At 37.7% G+C, this 14,477-nt stretch overlaps 1 protein-coding gene across 3 annotated transcripts in view; it reads left to right on the top strand.

Moving 5' to 3' along the window:
* LOC122640853 (plant intracellular Ras-group-related LRR protein 6) overlaps window positions 1-13,404 on the top strand; it is a 32,879-nt gene extending 19,475 nt beyond the window's left edge. The window contains exons 12-22 of one of the 3 annotated variants that reach the window (XR_006329765.1): window positions 1,171-1,231; window positions 1,315-1,382; window positions 2,159-2,232; window positions 2,866-3,003; window positions 4,490-4,594; window positions 5,471-5,595; window positions 5,694-5,790; window positions 11,457-11,531; window positions 12,081-12,136; window positions 13,065-13,206; window positions 13,239-13,404. Coding sequence is in view for 2 of the 3 variants with exons in the window: in XM_043834114.1 (XP_043690049.1) it covers window positions 1,171-1,231; window positions 1,315-1,382; window positions 2,159-2,232; window positions 2,866-3,003; window positions 4,490-4,594; window positions 5,471-5,595; window positions 5,694-5,790; window positions 11,457-11,531; window positions 12,081-12,136; window positions 13,065-13,140 (875 nt within the window). In the remaining variant the exon portion in view is untranslated. Of the gene's footprint in view, window positions 1-1,170; window positions 1,232-1,314; window positions 1,383-2,158; window positions 2,233-2,865; window positions 3,004-4,489; window positions 4,595-5,470; window positions 5,596-5,693; window positions 5,791-5,862; window positions 5,947-11,456; window positions 11,532-12,080; window positions 12,137-13,064; window positions 13,209-13,238 lie in introns of those variants that run through there. The other 2 variants (XM_043834114.1, XM_043834115.1) reach the window with 2 other exon arrangements.
* Window positions 13,405-14,477: the final 1,073 nt, after the last annotated feature.

The raw sequence follows: 14,477 nt of genomic DNA, 5'->3' as shown, positions 1-14,477 counted from the left end.
AAGTCTCGGTTGTAAGGTTGGGTTTAGGGTTTTAAAGGAACTAGAAGAATCGATCTTGAGGGGAAGAGATGGATGAAGGAAAAATCAAACTCAAGAAGGGAGATCGATTTTTGGGAATTGGGATTTATTTCTTAGGTATCGGTTTTGGCTCTGATGCCATGAAGAAATAATTGGAATGGCTTATCAATGTGATAGCCCTCCACGATTTATTTATAATAGATATGGAGAAAGTTCCAGAATAGGAACAATTACAATAATACCCTCAAGAGTAACTAGAATAGAGAAAACCCCATGGGTCGACCATATAACATGGGTCGACCCATGTTACATTAATACCCATATTCCAACAGTATATTTCTCACTCTGGAAAGGAGAGGGAGATCACTGCATTCTGAAAAGAAATATGATGGGAAAGCCATTCTATAGTAACCAATATAAGGTTAGGTATATTTCTCACTCGGGCTTTCAATGCTAGTGTTGGTGATAATGCAAGCTTGTGTATGGATATAGCCCGAGATTAGAGTATTAGACCAGCCTGCCCTGAAAATAGCCCGACTTTTCTGGCCCAGCACAGACCAGGCCAGAACTATGAGATACACACATATCATACACAAAATTGGTCTGCATGTCATATACAACCGTGACATGTAATAGCTTTCTATACATATTTCTTTCCATTAAAATGCATAAGCATTATAACTTAAAACAACCCTAGCTTATAATACCAGTTGCCCATCTTATGTTCAAGCACATCAGTGTCGTTACAGTGCACAACTACTTTCATGTGCTAGCTGAAGCCAAGCCCTAGCCTGAAATTTGTGGGTGGGGTTGTCCTCTGCCTTGTACATACCTCTCAGTCCCAAGCTTGTTTGTGTGTACTACCTCTCAGATGTCACTCTAGCAAGTAAAGTTTCTCTGTCTACCTCCCTATCTCCGTGTCTCTGTTAGGAGGATGATATATACTCAAAGGAAAGCTTCATCCACTAATGCTTGCATATAGATATATCTTCATGTAAAATCAGGAACCTTGTGTCTACATTCTAATAAGGTACTGCAGCCATGCTACCTTCCGTAATCAGCTATGGACTTGCGGTTGTTTGGTTGCACAGATATAATTATTGCCATACAACTCTTGGTGCAGCATTTTGATCCTCATTGATCATGTTACAGGCACAATGACGACGCTCAGAAAGCTTCTGCTCACTGGCAATCCTCTGCGAACATTGCGAAGGTTTGATGCAATGTTTGGTCATTTACTTTGCAAAGTTTAGATAAGTTTACAAGTCTACATAACTGACATTTAGTGTTCCTCAGTTCACTTGTATCTGGGCCTACACCCACTTTATTGAAGTATCTGCGAAGTAGACTTTCTACTGATGAAGGTAAGATTTTTTCTGGGATAAAAAGAAAAAATTTCATTTCCCGTAATAGGAAAATATACAAGAGATATTGACCACAACATAAGCCAAAGTCCCTCCATACCCAAGGAACTACCATTCATGTTCAGCTTAATGGAATTAGGAGGGGAACCCAAGCATAGTTGTCACGGCGGCTCGGCGACCCAAGGCGATGGAGAGGGACCAAATTCAAGGCGACACCAATTAGGCGACCAAGGCGCCTGGACGCCTAGGCGTCACCTAGTTGACGCCTTGACAACTATGAATTATTTCTTTCACCCAAGTATGCTGAACCTGAGTAGAGTCAGCTCTAGAGGCAGCCACAAGGTCCCAATGGCTCTAAAGATACATCAATGGAGATATCGTGGATCTCACTCATTCTCTAAACATCCTGTTGTTTTAATCTTCCCAAATGGTCCAAATACCATCTAAGAAAATGAACTGCCAAATGGGTTTACCCCTTCTACCAAGGGGGACTGGTTGCCAAAACCCCATGAAGTTACAAATCCCATTAGGGGGATCCAATTGGGACAAAAAGAAGCCAATAAATACTGAGGAAGGTAAGCTAACTCTGTTCTATGAGTGTCCATAGATGCTTATCATCAATTCTCTGGAAGCTTTATTTTCTTCAGTGGCCTTCCTAGTTGTAGTGTGGTTAATGACCGAAGCCTCCATTTGTGGTTCCCTAACTGAACACCTTGTCTTAATATCATTATTATGAATTGCTGGTTTAAGTGATTGAAGTAAAATTTCTTATGTAGAATCTGGACCCGCGACTGCTACTCCAGAAAAAGATCAAATTGTTATGGCAGCTCGATCATCTATCTCATCAAAGGTTTATCTTTCACACAAAATTTCAGTTCAGCATTGGATAAGATTAAACCAAGGTCTCCTTTGGGGTGGACCATAAATACAGTTTACCGTTAATGTAACCATGCACGTGGTATGTTGTTGGAGGTTGTGACCCGTCATTCGATTTATTCCACCCAATGGCTCTCCAATATTGAAATTTCCTTGATCAAATATTTGTTATCATTTTATTTCATATATGTATTCCCAGGAGTACTTAACTAATGTTTCCTGCTTGTCCAGAAGAATGTAATATTTTAGACACTACAAAGGGCGTACCCAGTGCATGAGGCTCCCGCCACTGTGGGGTCTGGGGAGGGTCATATATAGGCAGCCTTACCCCCGCTTCGGGGAGAGAGAGGCTGTTTCCCGACTCGAACCCAGAACCCACTAGGTTGCAATAGAGCAAGGCCCTCCCTCATCATTTATCTTAATAGTTTGGACACTAAACAGTTATTCTTATTCACTTATCTCACTTTTCAGATGGGAGATTTCATGAATGGGGTCTCCTAGTGCTCACTCCAAATCCCTTGCATGTGCATCACATGTATGACTAACCCCAGGAGAGTTTAGGTTCTACATTTGGCTTATTTCGATTGTTTTCATGTTCCATCTTCAGGAACTCTCTTTAGTTGGATTGGGCTTGACTGCTGTCCCACCGGCAGTATGGGAATCAGGAGAAATTGTTAAGGTTGATCTTTCTAGAAATTCAATTCAAGAGCTACCAAATGAGTTGTCGCTATGTGCTTCCCTCCAGGTAATTAAATGCTTTACTCTTCTTTTCATTAGCACGGGAACAGGGCTAGGGAGGACAACCAGCCAGAAGATGTGAAAAGATCATCCTAATATTTGACAGCATTATGCATACACTGTTAGACTTCTGGTGCTGTGGGTTAAATATGAGCATCTTCATCTGAAAATGGTTTACTTAATATTCCTTGATTAACTGTACCCTGGGGAGAAAGTTGGAGTTCTTTGCTACCATACTGCCCCCTAAGAGGTGGTCCATTGAAGTTTGAAAAGAAATTGTTCTCATGGTACTTATTTCCTACAATGGAGAAGAGTAAGAAAAGAAGATAATGGAGAAGAAGAGAACTACCAACTGGAAGAAAGGAGTAGGGTACTTCCAATCGGTAGCTACATCTTATATTTATTATAACTAAATCTGAGAAATTACAAATGTACCCTTAATTATGTCCATCCACACATGTACTAAAAACATAACATATCAATGACTAAGGCTCTCTTTGGTATGATTTCGAGAATTATTTCAGGGGGTGATTTCAATTTCGGAAGGTGTTTGGTAAACTTTTTGCACCTTATATCTGTGAAATTGAAATCGATTTCAATAGAAATGCTGAATGGCTGAGGAGCTATTTCACGTATTTTGGAAGAAGTCCATTTCAACTATTTCACATTGAACACTTTAATGAACATGTGCTTATAATGAGGGTAAAAATGTTATTTGGCATTTGTAATAAGAACCAATTTTTTCACCTCTTATATTGCATTTAATTAAATTTCAAACTGGTCTTGCTGATTGTTGCGATTTTCTGACACTGTCTAGAGTAGGAATGTTCCATATTGGTTACTTATAGAATGAAGGGAAAATATTGTTGTAACCAAGGCTGGTGAGAAAAAGTTGTAACCTTATTTTTTGCCCTTTAACCCTTTTAGTAATACATAATTTTTTTTTAATGAGACTAAATCCTGTCATTTCACATGTGTACTCGAAAAATGTGCATTACAATGGCAGCTTTTGATAATGACATAAGGATAAGTCACTTTCAAATTATTTTGAAAACCCTTTTTACCCTTATCTTAAATAACTTTTGGGAATAAGACAAGGAGCAATCAAAAGAAGGTTACAAGTTCTCATTTCAACTCTTTGGTGACAACAAGAAGCACACTACAATTAAAGACCAGCCATGACTAGGTTTTTCTGTGAATATTTTGTATCAGGGTATGTCTTTCTGGAGACTTTCAAAATACCTTCTAACTTGTTACTTTTTTATGTTTGATAATGTTGGTGAAGCCTTTCAGGCTTTTTTTTTAATGGGGTTTTCCCCCTCTATTTACATTAGATGTACATTTTATGAGGGGACCCCCTTTCATTGGCAAAATATGATTGACTTGGCTGATGTTCAAGTCAATCAGAAAACTTACGAAGAATGGTTTCAAACCACGTCTATGATATTTTGGTTCCCTTCTGATTCCATCTTGGCGCTTACCCCAATGTGCAGGCTCTGATTTTGTCTGGAAACAAGATAAAAGAATGGCCAAGTGAAGTTTTGCAGTCACTTTCTAGTCTTTCATGTTTGAAGTTGGACAATAATCCATTCAGAAAGGTGAACTGCATTTGATTTTGATAAGCTCTGGTACAAAATAAGTTTTGCTTTGGAAAGATGCAATAATTACTTTACAATGAACTATTCACATCCATCCTTGACTGGTTGGTTAGTATCTGAGGCTTGGTTTGGTTGTTTGGAACGTTAGGTAAACGGAAGTGAGGGGCAGTTGGGAAAGAGTACAGAAAAGAAAATAATCTAATGCTTTGTTTTGATGTAAAATTGGCAAAAGATAAGAACCATAAAATTTTATTACAAAGTTTGCCTCATTCAGAAGTAAAACATAAGCGACATAAAGTCTTACAACAGTGTGACTGTTTTATGCAGAAAAAATGTAAAATAAATTATAAGAAGTAAAATATTTCCCTCAGTCTGAGGGAAATTTTGACTTTTCAATGGATGTTTGGCTGCATGCAAAACGAGGGAAAGTTTTAACTTTTCACAACTTTCCTTTGATTGAGAGGAAAACAAAATTGGCAAAGTAATAAAAAAGTGTTTCACTGTTTGGGCATGTGAGGGAAAAGTGTGTAGTATGTTCCATCCCATCAAACACTAGGAAACTACGGAACAGAAACCAGCTTTTGCACTTTGCCATACTTTCTCCCATTTTCCATCCAACCAAACAGAGCCCGAGTGAAGTTTTAGTCTGGGGCTGTTTAATTACTCAGTTTCCAGCTAGTCAAGCATTAGCTTGAAGGATTCAAACTATTCAATGCCTCAGGAAACTTGATGAACTCAAAAGTTAAAATACAATCCAAACTGAGGCTACAATGCCAGTCCAATTCGAATTTAATAAATCCGTCTCGTATAATGTGTAACTGTACCTTCTCATCATCTCCTTGGTCATTTACTGGATATACTTGTTTGTTGACACAGATCCCATCAGATGGATTTCAAAACCTCCCGAAGCTCCAGATTCTGGATTTAAGTGGTAATGCAACTTCTTTACCAGAAAATCCTGCATTTGCGAGCTTGCCACAGCTGCAAGAGCTTTACCTGAGGTTTGGTCTGTAAAAGCTAGTTATTTTCCCCTGAACTTCCTGCATTTATGTCGATGTAATGTACTTTTTTTTTTTCTAAATTTTACTTTGATCTACAGAAAGATGCAGCTACATGAAGTCCCTTCAGATTTACTGAGCCTACATCAACTACGGATTCTGGACTTAAGCCAAAATTGCCTGCAATCAATACCTGAGGTAGCATCTTACTTGATAAAAGAGCCTACATTCAATGTTCAGAAATGTGTAGAACTTAGAAATCTACCTTAGGGATCTCAAGGTAGGGGTGGCAATGGGTCTCATTGGATTGACCTTGATCGTAAAACATAAATGTCCAATCTGAAACCACTGTATTTGTCTATTGGGTTTTTTGAGTTGTGGTATTCTATTACTATTAGGATTAGTTGGTGATCACGATAGGGGGAATGTCCCTACCATGATATGCTTTTGTTTCTTTGTGTTTCCTTGTTAGTTGGTAGTGTGAATTAATGGAAGAAGAAGAAGAAGAAAAGCAGAGAAATCGAGAGAGAAAGGGAGAAAGACGATGTGCAGATTTGGGAGTCACAATACCATCGTGATCTCCCTCTTTCCTTTGTTAAACAATAATAAGAAGGGCAAAACAGGGAAACAACTTAAAAATAAATAAAATAAGCTACCTAAACTACCCTCCTCACTGCTCTCCTCTCGGTATTAGTGCTAGGCACTAATACCAAGAGTTATACAACTCTCTCGTTAACACTCCCCCTCAAGCTGGAGCATAGATGTGATCATGCCCAGCTTGTTACAAATGTATTCCACTCTAACGCTCCCCAAAGACTTTGTGAATATATCAATAAGTTGTTCTCCTGTACGAACATGACAAGGAGAAATCAGTCTCTGTTGCAGCTTTTCTCGAATAAAATGATAGTCCACCTCAATGTGTTTCGTCCTTTCATGAAACACCGGATTTGAAGCTATATGAATAGCAGCTTGGTTATCACACCACAGTTGCATTGAAGAATCATCAATGAATCCAAGTTCAGCCAATAATTGTTTCACCCACATTAGTTCACCGGTAGCATGTGCCATGGCCCTATACTCTAACTCTGCACTGGAACGAGCAACTACTGTCTATTTCTTGCTCTTCGAGGACACCAGGTTTCCTCCAACAAATGTACAATAACCTGTGGTCAACCTCCTGTCAATCGGAGACCCTGCCCAATCAGCATCCGAAAAACCCTTTATCCGTCCACGATAGAGACAAATTGAATCCATTATGGTTCAACAAATCTTCTCTCCTTCTCCCGTCAATCTCTCCTCTTTCTTCTACTTTGCACATACTGGTTTCAGATCCTGATTCGTCACATGGTATCAGAGCCATAAAGAAGAAGAAACAAGAAAGATTTTTCCCCCTCGATTTGCTGTGTTCGATCTCCAAACATATATGCTAAACTAGGGTTTCGTCTTGGGTCTGAGAAGACATGAGGCCCCACCATATTTGCTGATTCTATTGTTGTTATCGATTGATGATGAAGAAGAAGAAGGAAATTGCGATATACTGCTTGATCAAAGAAGAAAATTGTTCGATCGAAGATGAATTTGCTTTTCGCCTGGTTTTCTGTTTCACTGCTTCCATGCTTTCCTCCTGGTTTGTCGCTGCTTTCCTGCAGGTTCGTTGTCCTCCTTCCATCCCTTGGTTTGGTTTATCGGTTGTGAGGTTGACGTAGTTGATGGTTTGCTGGTTGCGTGACTGTCAAGGAGAAGAAGACAGCCATGTTACCTCTTTTTAAGTTCTTTCATTCATATCCTTTATTTTATTAGTTGAGTTTCCATTGATACCTGTCCCTATTCCTATTCCCATATTGCATGCCTGTTCTTTATGATTTGTGGTTCCTTTGTGACCATAGTGCCCCATGGTTCCCATTGTATTTATTCCCTGTCTTATCTCCTTAGTCCGAAATTGCCCCTTGCTATTCTCTGTTATTACGTCTTACCTTTATATTTCATGACCATTCCAAGTTTGCCCTTTGGCTTTGGATTGGGCTTCTAATTGAATTTTAAATAAACTACGGCAATGCCACTTTCCACTGAGAACTTGATATATTTAAGAACTGCCACTCTCTCTTGTGATTGACATATTTTGAGTCTTCTCTTGCTTCGAGTGGGCCCATAATTGTGGCCAGAATTAACATTGCCATTGGTCGTATATTTGCATTTCTATTGCCATTTGTGGGCTCATAGCACCCAATTTAGGTCTTGGACCCCTATATCACATCAGTTTGGGGTTACAATTTTATTGAAGATTGACGCTTGCATGGAGTAATGGTTGTTATTGCTTTATTGGAGATTATTTGCTCAGATCTGTTTAAACCTGGCATATTTGGTATTTTATTTGCTATCGTGAGGGGGAGATTGGATATTATTTTATTGGGATCTTATTTACGGTTGCTCTTGATTATGATATTTATGTGATGCTCATCCTTCGTGATGTGGGTTATTGCTGCCATAGAATGGTGAAATATTCTTTATTCCATCCTCTGCTTTATTTGTCCATATGTAATGCTACACGTGATTGGGGGGGGGTGATTGAAGATTATTATTATTATGTGCTCAAGTCATCAGGTGAAGATTATTATTATTTGCTTGTTTGTGTCCTTAGCAACAATTTTATTGATGTAGATCGAAGCACAAAGACGAAAATTGCAAAAATAAAATTCAGAAGTTACTGTTTACTTGAACAGTATTGCGTGTTATTGTTCACGCGAACAGTGCTGTGGCCCACCTTGACAGCTGGCTTAGAGGAGGATTTCTGAGATTCTTTTCAGTCTTCTAATTTGATTAGTTTCTAATTTCAGATTTAGAAAGTAGGCTTAGTTTTTATTTAGAAGTTTCTATTTCTGTCCTCTGTTTCCTTTTAGTTAGATTTAGTTTCTATTTTCGTTTGGTTTCTATTTTGTAGTCCTCCCATAACCAAAAGGGAGTTACTATTTTGTAACCATGCTTTAATTATAAATAAGTGTATGAGGTTGAGCGAAAAAAGGACAGAGATTGAAGAAAAGAATTATGGTTGAAGCTGTGAGATGCAGTGATGGTCTGGTGAGAAACCGTAGGTGAGAGGATTTGAGGCTGAGAGAGCTGACCCTATCCCCCTTCTTTTTCTTATCTTTTATGTTCTTCTTCCATATGTAAACATATCAGAGCAATAAAAGTTTCAGTTATTCAATTTGTTCTTCCTTATTATGTTGATCCTGGCTGCCATCGATCTTTCACTGGTTTTTCTCTGGTTTGAGGTCGACTTTTGCATTATTTATCTGTGAAGATGGTTATTTGTGGTATTTAGTAATAATGCAATTTATCAGTGGTCCACAACAAAATTATGTTGTCTTGTTCCCAACAACCTAATGCTACTACTTGGTCCCCACCAAACCTTATGCTGTTACTTGGTTCGCAATAACCTATACTCTACTTTTACCTAGTTTGCAGCAAACTATGCTTCAATTTTTATCAGCAACCTTTATTTGAGGCTTATAAGTGCATCAATATTTGCAATTTTATCTAATCTTTTTTGTGTAGATTACAATCTATTACCTGCCTTCTTTGAGAAGGGCTTGCAATTGGTGTTCTCTACCACTTATTTGTGCGTTGCTGATGATTGTGCTGGATTTATTTGACACAAGATTTTTATCTATTATTGCTGCTGTTGATTGGTGTGCTTGAGTTGATATTGCTACCATAATGAAGTTCTTTGTGCTCATTGGCGTCTACAACTGCTATCTATATTCAAGACCGGTGTTGCTTTTAATATCTATTCTTATTGTTCCATGCTGGAGCTTTTGGTAGTTAGTCTTAGGCTTATCCAATGTATACTACTACTAAGAGTCTATTTGTGTTACTATTATAAATAAAGGTTGCAGTCCATGATAGAGAGAAGTTGAATCTATCGTGGTTCACCAAATCTCTTCTGTCCTTCTCCCATTGTTTTCTCCTCTCTTTTGCTTTGCAGATATTGGTTTCAGATCTTGATTCGTCACAGATTTATTGTTAATGTGTGTGTCTAGATTCATTTGCATCTAGATTCATTGAATATGTGTGTGTATGTTTGGCTAAGGATTGTGACGCATCCTTACCTAACATTCCCTATTTGTAATCCCTTCTCCTATCTATAAATAAAGGTGGCCTCTATCAATCTATACAAGCCAATCTATTCTCTCAATCTCTTCTTCTAAACGTGGTATTAGAGTGGGTTTTCACCATATCTACATGTCTGCAGTACGTACTGCCACACACACGGGGGACTGCTGGGAGTTTAGTCCCACATCGGCCACTAATTAGCCCACAACCACCCTTGTACACCTGAGAGTCTCTCCATCTACCAGTTCGAACTTTTGGGATGGAAACTTTGTATGTTATCAGAGCTGATGTGTTCACAAAGGGATTACATTGTAAGGTTTTTCATCCTATTGTAGGCAAGTTGGGCATGAGAGATGTATATGCACCAACTTGAGGGGGAGTGTTAATATGTGTGTGTGTGTGTGTGTGTGTCTAGATTCATGGTATGTGTGTATGTTAGGATAACGATTGTGACTCATCCTTACCTAACATTCCCTATTTGTAATCCCTTCCCCTATCTATAAATAATGGTGTCCTCTGTCAATCTAGACAAGCCAATCTATTCTCTGAATCTCTTCTTTCAACTGTTATTAGAGGTTTGTTTGGGTTTTGAGTAGTTTGGATCTGTTATGAAATACCAGCTTAAGTCAGGTCGGCATGTGCTCAGTACTGAGGGTAAGAGCTATTTGCCCAACCCAATCCAACTCATTTATATTGGGTTCGTAAGTGGCAGCCCAAACTCAAAGTTCACTGGTTAGTTTCAGGTCAGTTTGGCAGGACGGTTTTAAGAACTCCTACCTGTATGTCAAGAATATCTGCTTCCTAAGTTGGTAAAATCACTGGATGCATGGATTTAAAGATCGATATCAGATTATCTGGATGGCTTGATCTGGATCAGTATTGGATCAGAATGATCTGGAGGATCGTGAACAGTATGGAATGATTTGGTATGAATCAGTGAACAATCTGGAATGATCTGGTTCGTTATCGATCCAGGACAATCCGTCCTCCTTACTGATTTAAATCCTTGATTGGATGTCAATATCATTACCTAGGACAACAAACTATTGTTGCTACTTTCCATTAAAGACATTGCCTACCCAAAAGACAGGTTCTAACAATCACATGGACCAACTTCAGACCCATCTGAATCAGCTTGGTTCAATCACATGCTGATAATTAGTTAATAACATGTTTTGCAAACAAAAGCTTACATGAAAAATCATAGTTTCCACAGACTCGGCCAAATCAAATGACCAATTTCTAGTCATTTTTGTGATCAAGCAACATGAAAAAATGCTGCTATAGCCTATATGATAAATTTATGGTGGACCAAGGTCCACAATACACTTTTTTTTTTTCATTCTTCTACAATACACATTTTGGCAGTGGCCATGTTGCTCATCAATATTTGCTCAATCAATTTGAATTATTGCTTTATCATCCAATCCAGTTACCATGTTTCACATGGTTGATGATGTCATTTCCTATGGTCCTAAGAATTATATTGCGAGGATTTGGATTATTGTGACATGTCTTTTGTCAAATATCGATACAACTGCTGCTTCTCATTGGCTGATATGATTAACAACCTTTGGCGAAGGATTTTTGCTATAAGATTGTAGTTACTATATTATGGTGAAACTGATCCTAGATTGCCGTCCATAATTTCTCATTTTCATATGGACTTGTTGCTCTCTTCTTTTATGTTTTTCTTTTGTGGGTTGCCTTTTGTTTTAAAGTCTAAAACTGTTATTTTGACTATTGGGATGCAGGGGTTCAAGAACCTCACTTCTCTTGTTGAGTTCGACCTTTCTGATAACAACATTGCAACACTACCTCCTGAGTTGGTCAGATTGCAGAAACCTCTTTATGTCTTTTTCTGTTTGAATTTCTAGATCTTATATTTAAAGTGTCATTTAATTTCATATGATGTCATTAAACCCTCATTAAAGTTCTGCTTTTCCAAATATTCATTGGATCCTCCTAATGAATATGCTATTCCTCCTGATTTTAATGGTAAAACACAATTGCCTAGTCATTGCTAGTTATTTATAAAAAATAAATATTTGTTAGTTGTTTTTCCATAGTCTTTCTCAAGTATTATATTTTTTTGGAGGGGGGTCTTGGACCAAGTGTTATTTTAGTTTAAATCATTTAAAAAATACCCAACTGAATACAATGACTCTTTCCTGTCATTTAAGTTGAGCTTGCTATTCTATCTTTTTCCTCCATCTACTATATATTCTCCTTTGAAATTATCTTTAAATACCCAACTAATGATAATCTGTTTGCATGTGTTACGAGCTTGTGAGAGATTTTATGGACTAACAACCACTATTTGGTTATCAATACTTCACCATTTCTTCTTGTTCTAAATTGGGAAGTTTCTTGAGCAGGGGGTGCTTGAAACCAGCCTACAGGCCTTGAGACTTGATGGAAACCCATTAAGAAGGTATGATATGTTGCTTTTTTAACCTGGACAGGGAAAATTGCAGAAAACTACGTTTGGTTTTGTGATAAATACAGTGTACAGAAAAGATTAGAGTGCATTATCGACTTGGGAAATATGTATTGACTCTTTAAATTCAGCTTCGTGGAGCCAATTTCCCATAATTATGAAAATGAGTTATAATTTGGTCTTCAAGGCCCATCACAACCAAGCTGGTTTCCAATTCGGCCAGCATGTTAATTGTCTTTCTCTATTAATTATTTTTTGATAATTTTTTTCTATATACTATATGGGAAAAAGATTGCTACTGCCCTTGTACAGATTCCTTTATACCTTTCTTACATAATAAACAGTGGGACCCACATTGACATTTCTCTCATGTTTTGACCATGTGGGCCCCATATAGGTCCCATATGGATGATATCATTTTCTAACCTCTTATTGGTTGTAGTGTGTAGATTCCTTCTTACACTTACGTTGTAGGAAACCCTCTCCCTATATTATATATTGATAATATTCTTGCGTTTTCTAGTCAATAGCACATCACTTCTGTAAATCTATTCTTATTTCAAAGAAAAATTTCCAGCTGAGAACTGAAGGCAATAGTTTTCCTTCATTGGTGAAGGAAGAATCCCCTCTCCACTGGTGATTTGACCTTGTGATTGGACTCTTGTGTCATCATAAGCTACCACCTCCTATTGTGCAGGGTCAGAAAAGACCCTTCCCTGTGGGTGAAGGAAAACTCGGTCTGTGAAGTAAAATTTGAAAATCTTCTAAGCTCATTTACTTTGATATAGTATTCTTTTTTTTTTTGAAAATATTAAGAAGAAAAGAAAAACACCGCAATGACACTGAAAGAAACTAATCAAAATGGCATAAACCGAATCAAAAGTTAATTTCTATATTGAATCTCATTTTGACTCTTTTGCAGCATTCGGCGTGCCATACTGGATAGGGGAACTAAGGCTGTGTTGAAGTATTTGAAGGACAAAATTCCAGAGCAATAGGTTAGTTGCACTCATTATTTATAATTATTATGGTGTGTTGGACCAATTAAGAAGTTGATCCAATTGTTTACCTGCAAAAGAGATTGATTAAATAGGTTGTTGCCATTTTTACTGAGTTGTTTGATTACTTGATTTGATTATGTATCAGTGTGGTACCAGTAACGTGTCAACACTGTGTTCTATCATTCTGGTCATATATTTACCTATTTGGAAATTTTATTTAGACTACTAAACAAAAAGGAGCTTTCTCATGATCCCAATACTTATTGATCTTAGGGTCTCGAAATTCAAAAAAAGAACAAAAAAAATTGAACTCGTTCCTCTAAAGTGCTGTTATAAACTTGAAAGGGATTGAATTTCCTGCCCGGTTGCATAGCATAAGCTAGTGCCTCCATGTGTCTATCTTTCTTCGATATGTCATTTCATAGGTGGGAGGAGGAAGAGGGAAACACAGGGAAGTGTTATCGTACGCCACACAGCCTAGCAGCATTATTTCTCCGAAACTAATATTTGTCTTTTTCTATTAAATTTTGAGGGTATGTATGGCCAAAAAAAGGTACAATTATGTATGGTTATTAAAATTCTGTGAAAAAAATAATGTATTTTTTATTTCATGCTTTTGTAAAAAAATCTTGGGAGTAAAAATACGGGCATATATTCAATATGTAATCTACATACATCATTCAATAAACTTAATAATAACATCTAGTGTAGAGAGAGATAGAAGTAGAATTTGAAGACGCCATTGCGGAGTGGTAGGGTTTCGTCCTTTGTTCTGATTTCTAAATTTTGAAGAAGCAGGAAGGCCTCCATTGTGAATATGTGAATAAAGGCCATTGGCAAATAGGGATTTCCGAATTTATTCTTTTTCTTTTCAAGATTTTTAAAAGTTGCCTATTTATTTATTAGGAAGTAGTTTTTTATCCGGGAGTGTGGCCTACGCCAGCACTCTCATGTGTCTATCTCTCTCCTCGTCAAAACAAGGGGGCAAATGTATCTTTTCATACCGGGAGGAGAGAGATAGACTCATGGGAGTGCTGGTGTAAGCCACACTTCCGGACAGAGAACTTTCTTCCTTATTTATTTTTTAAGAAGAGTTTTTTGTCGGACAACATGGCCCTTGTGCCAGTGCAGGGGTCAATGGGAACGCAAGAGAAAACATCAACAAGAATGGCATGGCATTTTTGCCTTTTATGGTGGTAGGGCGGTCATTTCGTTTCATTATGTGTCTAGTTGCAAGAGCTACACTTCTGGATCGAGTCTTCTTTCCCTTTATGTTTTGTCAAAAAGTTGCCTATTTATCATTATATAATAAATATCATTATGCATAATACATG

The sequence above is a fragment of the Telopea speciosissima genome, chromosome 9, assembly GCF_018873765.1.
Source record: "Telopea speciosissima isolate NSW1024214 ecotype Mountain lineage chromosome 9, Tspe_v1, whole genome shotgun sequence".
In the NCBI taxonomy this organism is placed as follows: Eukaryota; Viridiplantae; Streptophyta; class Magnoliopsida; order Proteales; family Proteaceae; genus Telopea; species Telopea speciosissima.
Note: the sequence above shows the minus strand (reverse complement) of the source record. Positions and strands in the feature narration are given on the sequence as shown.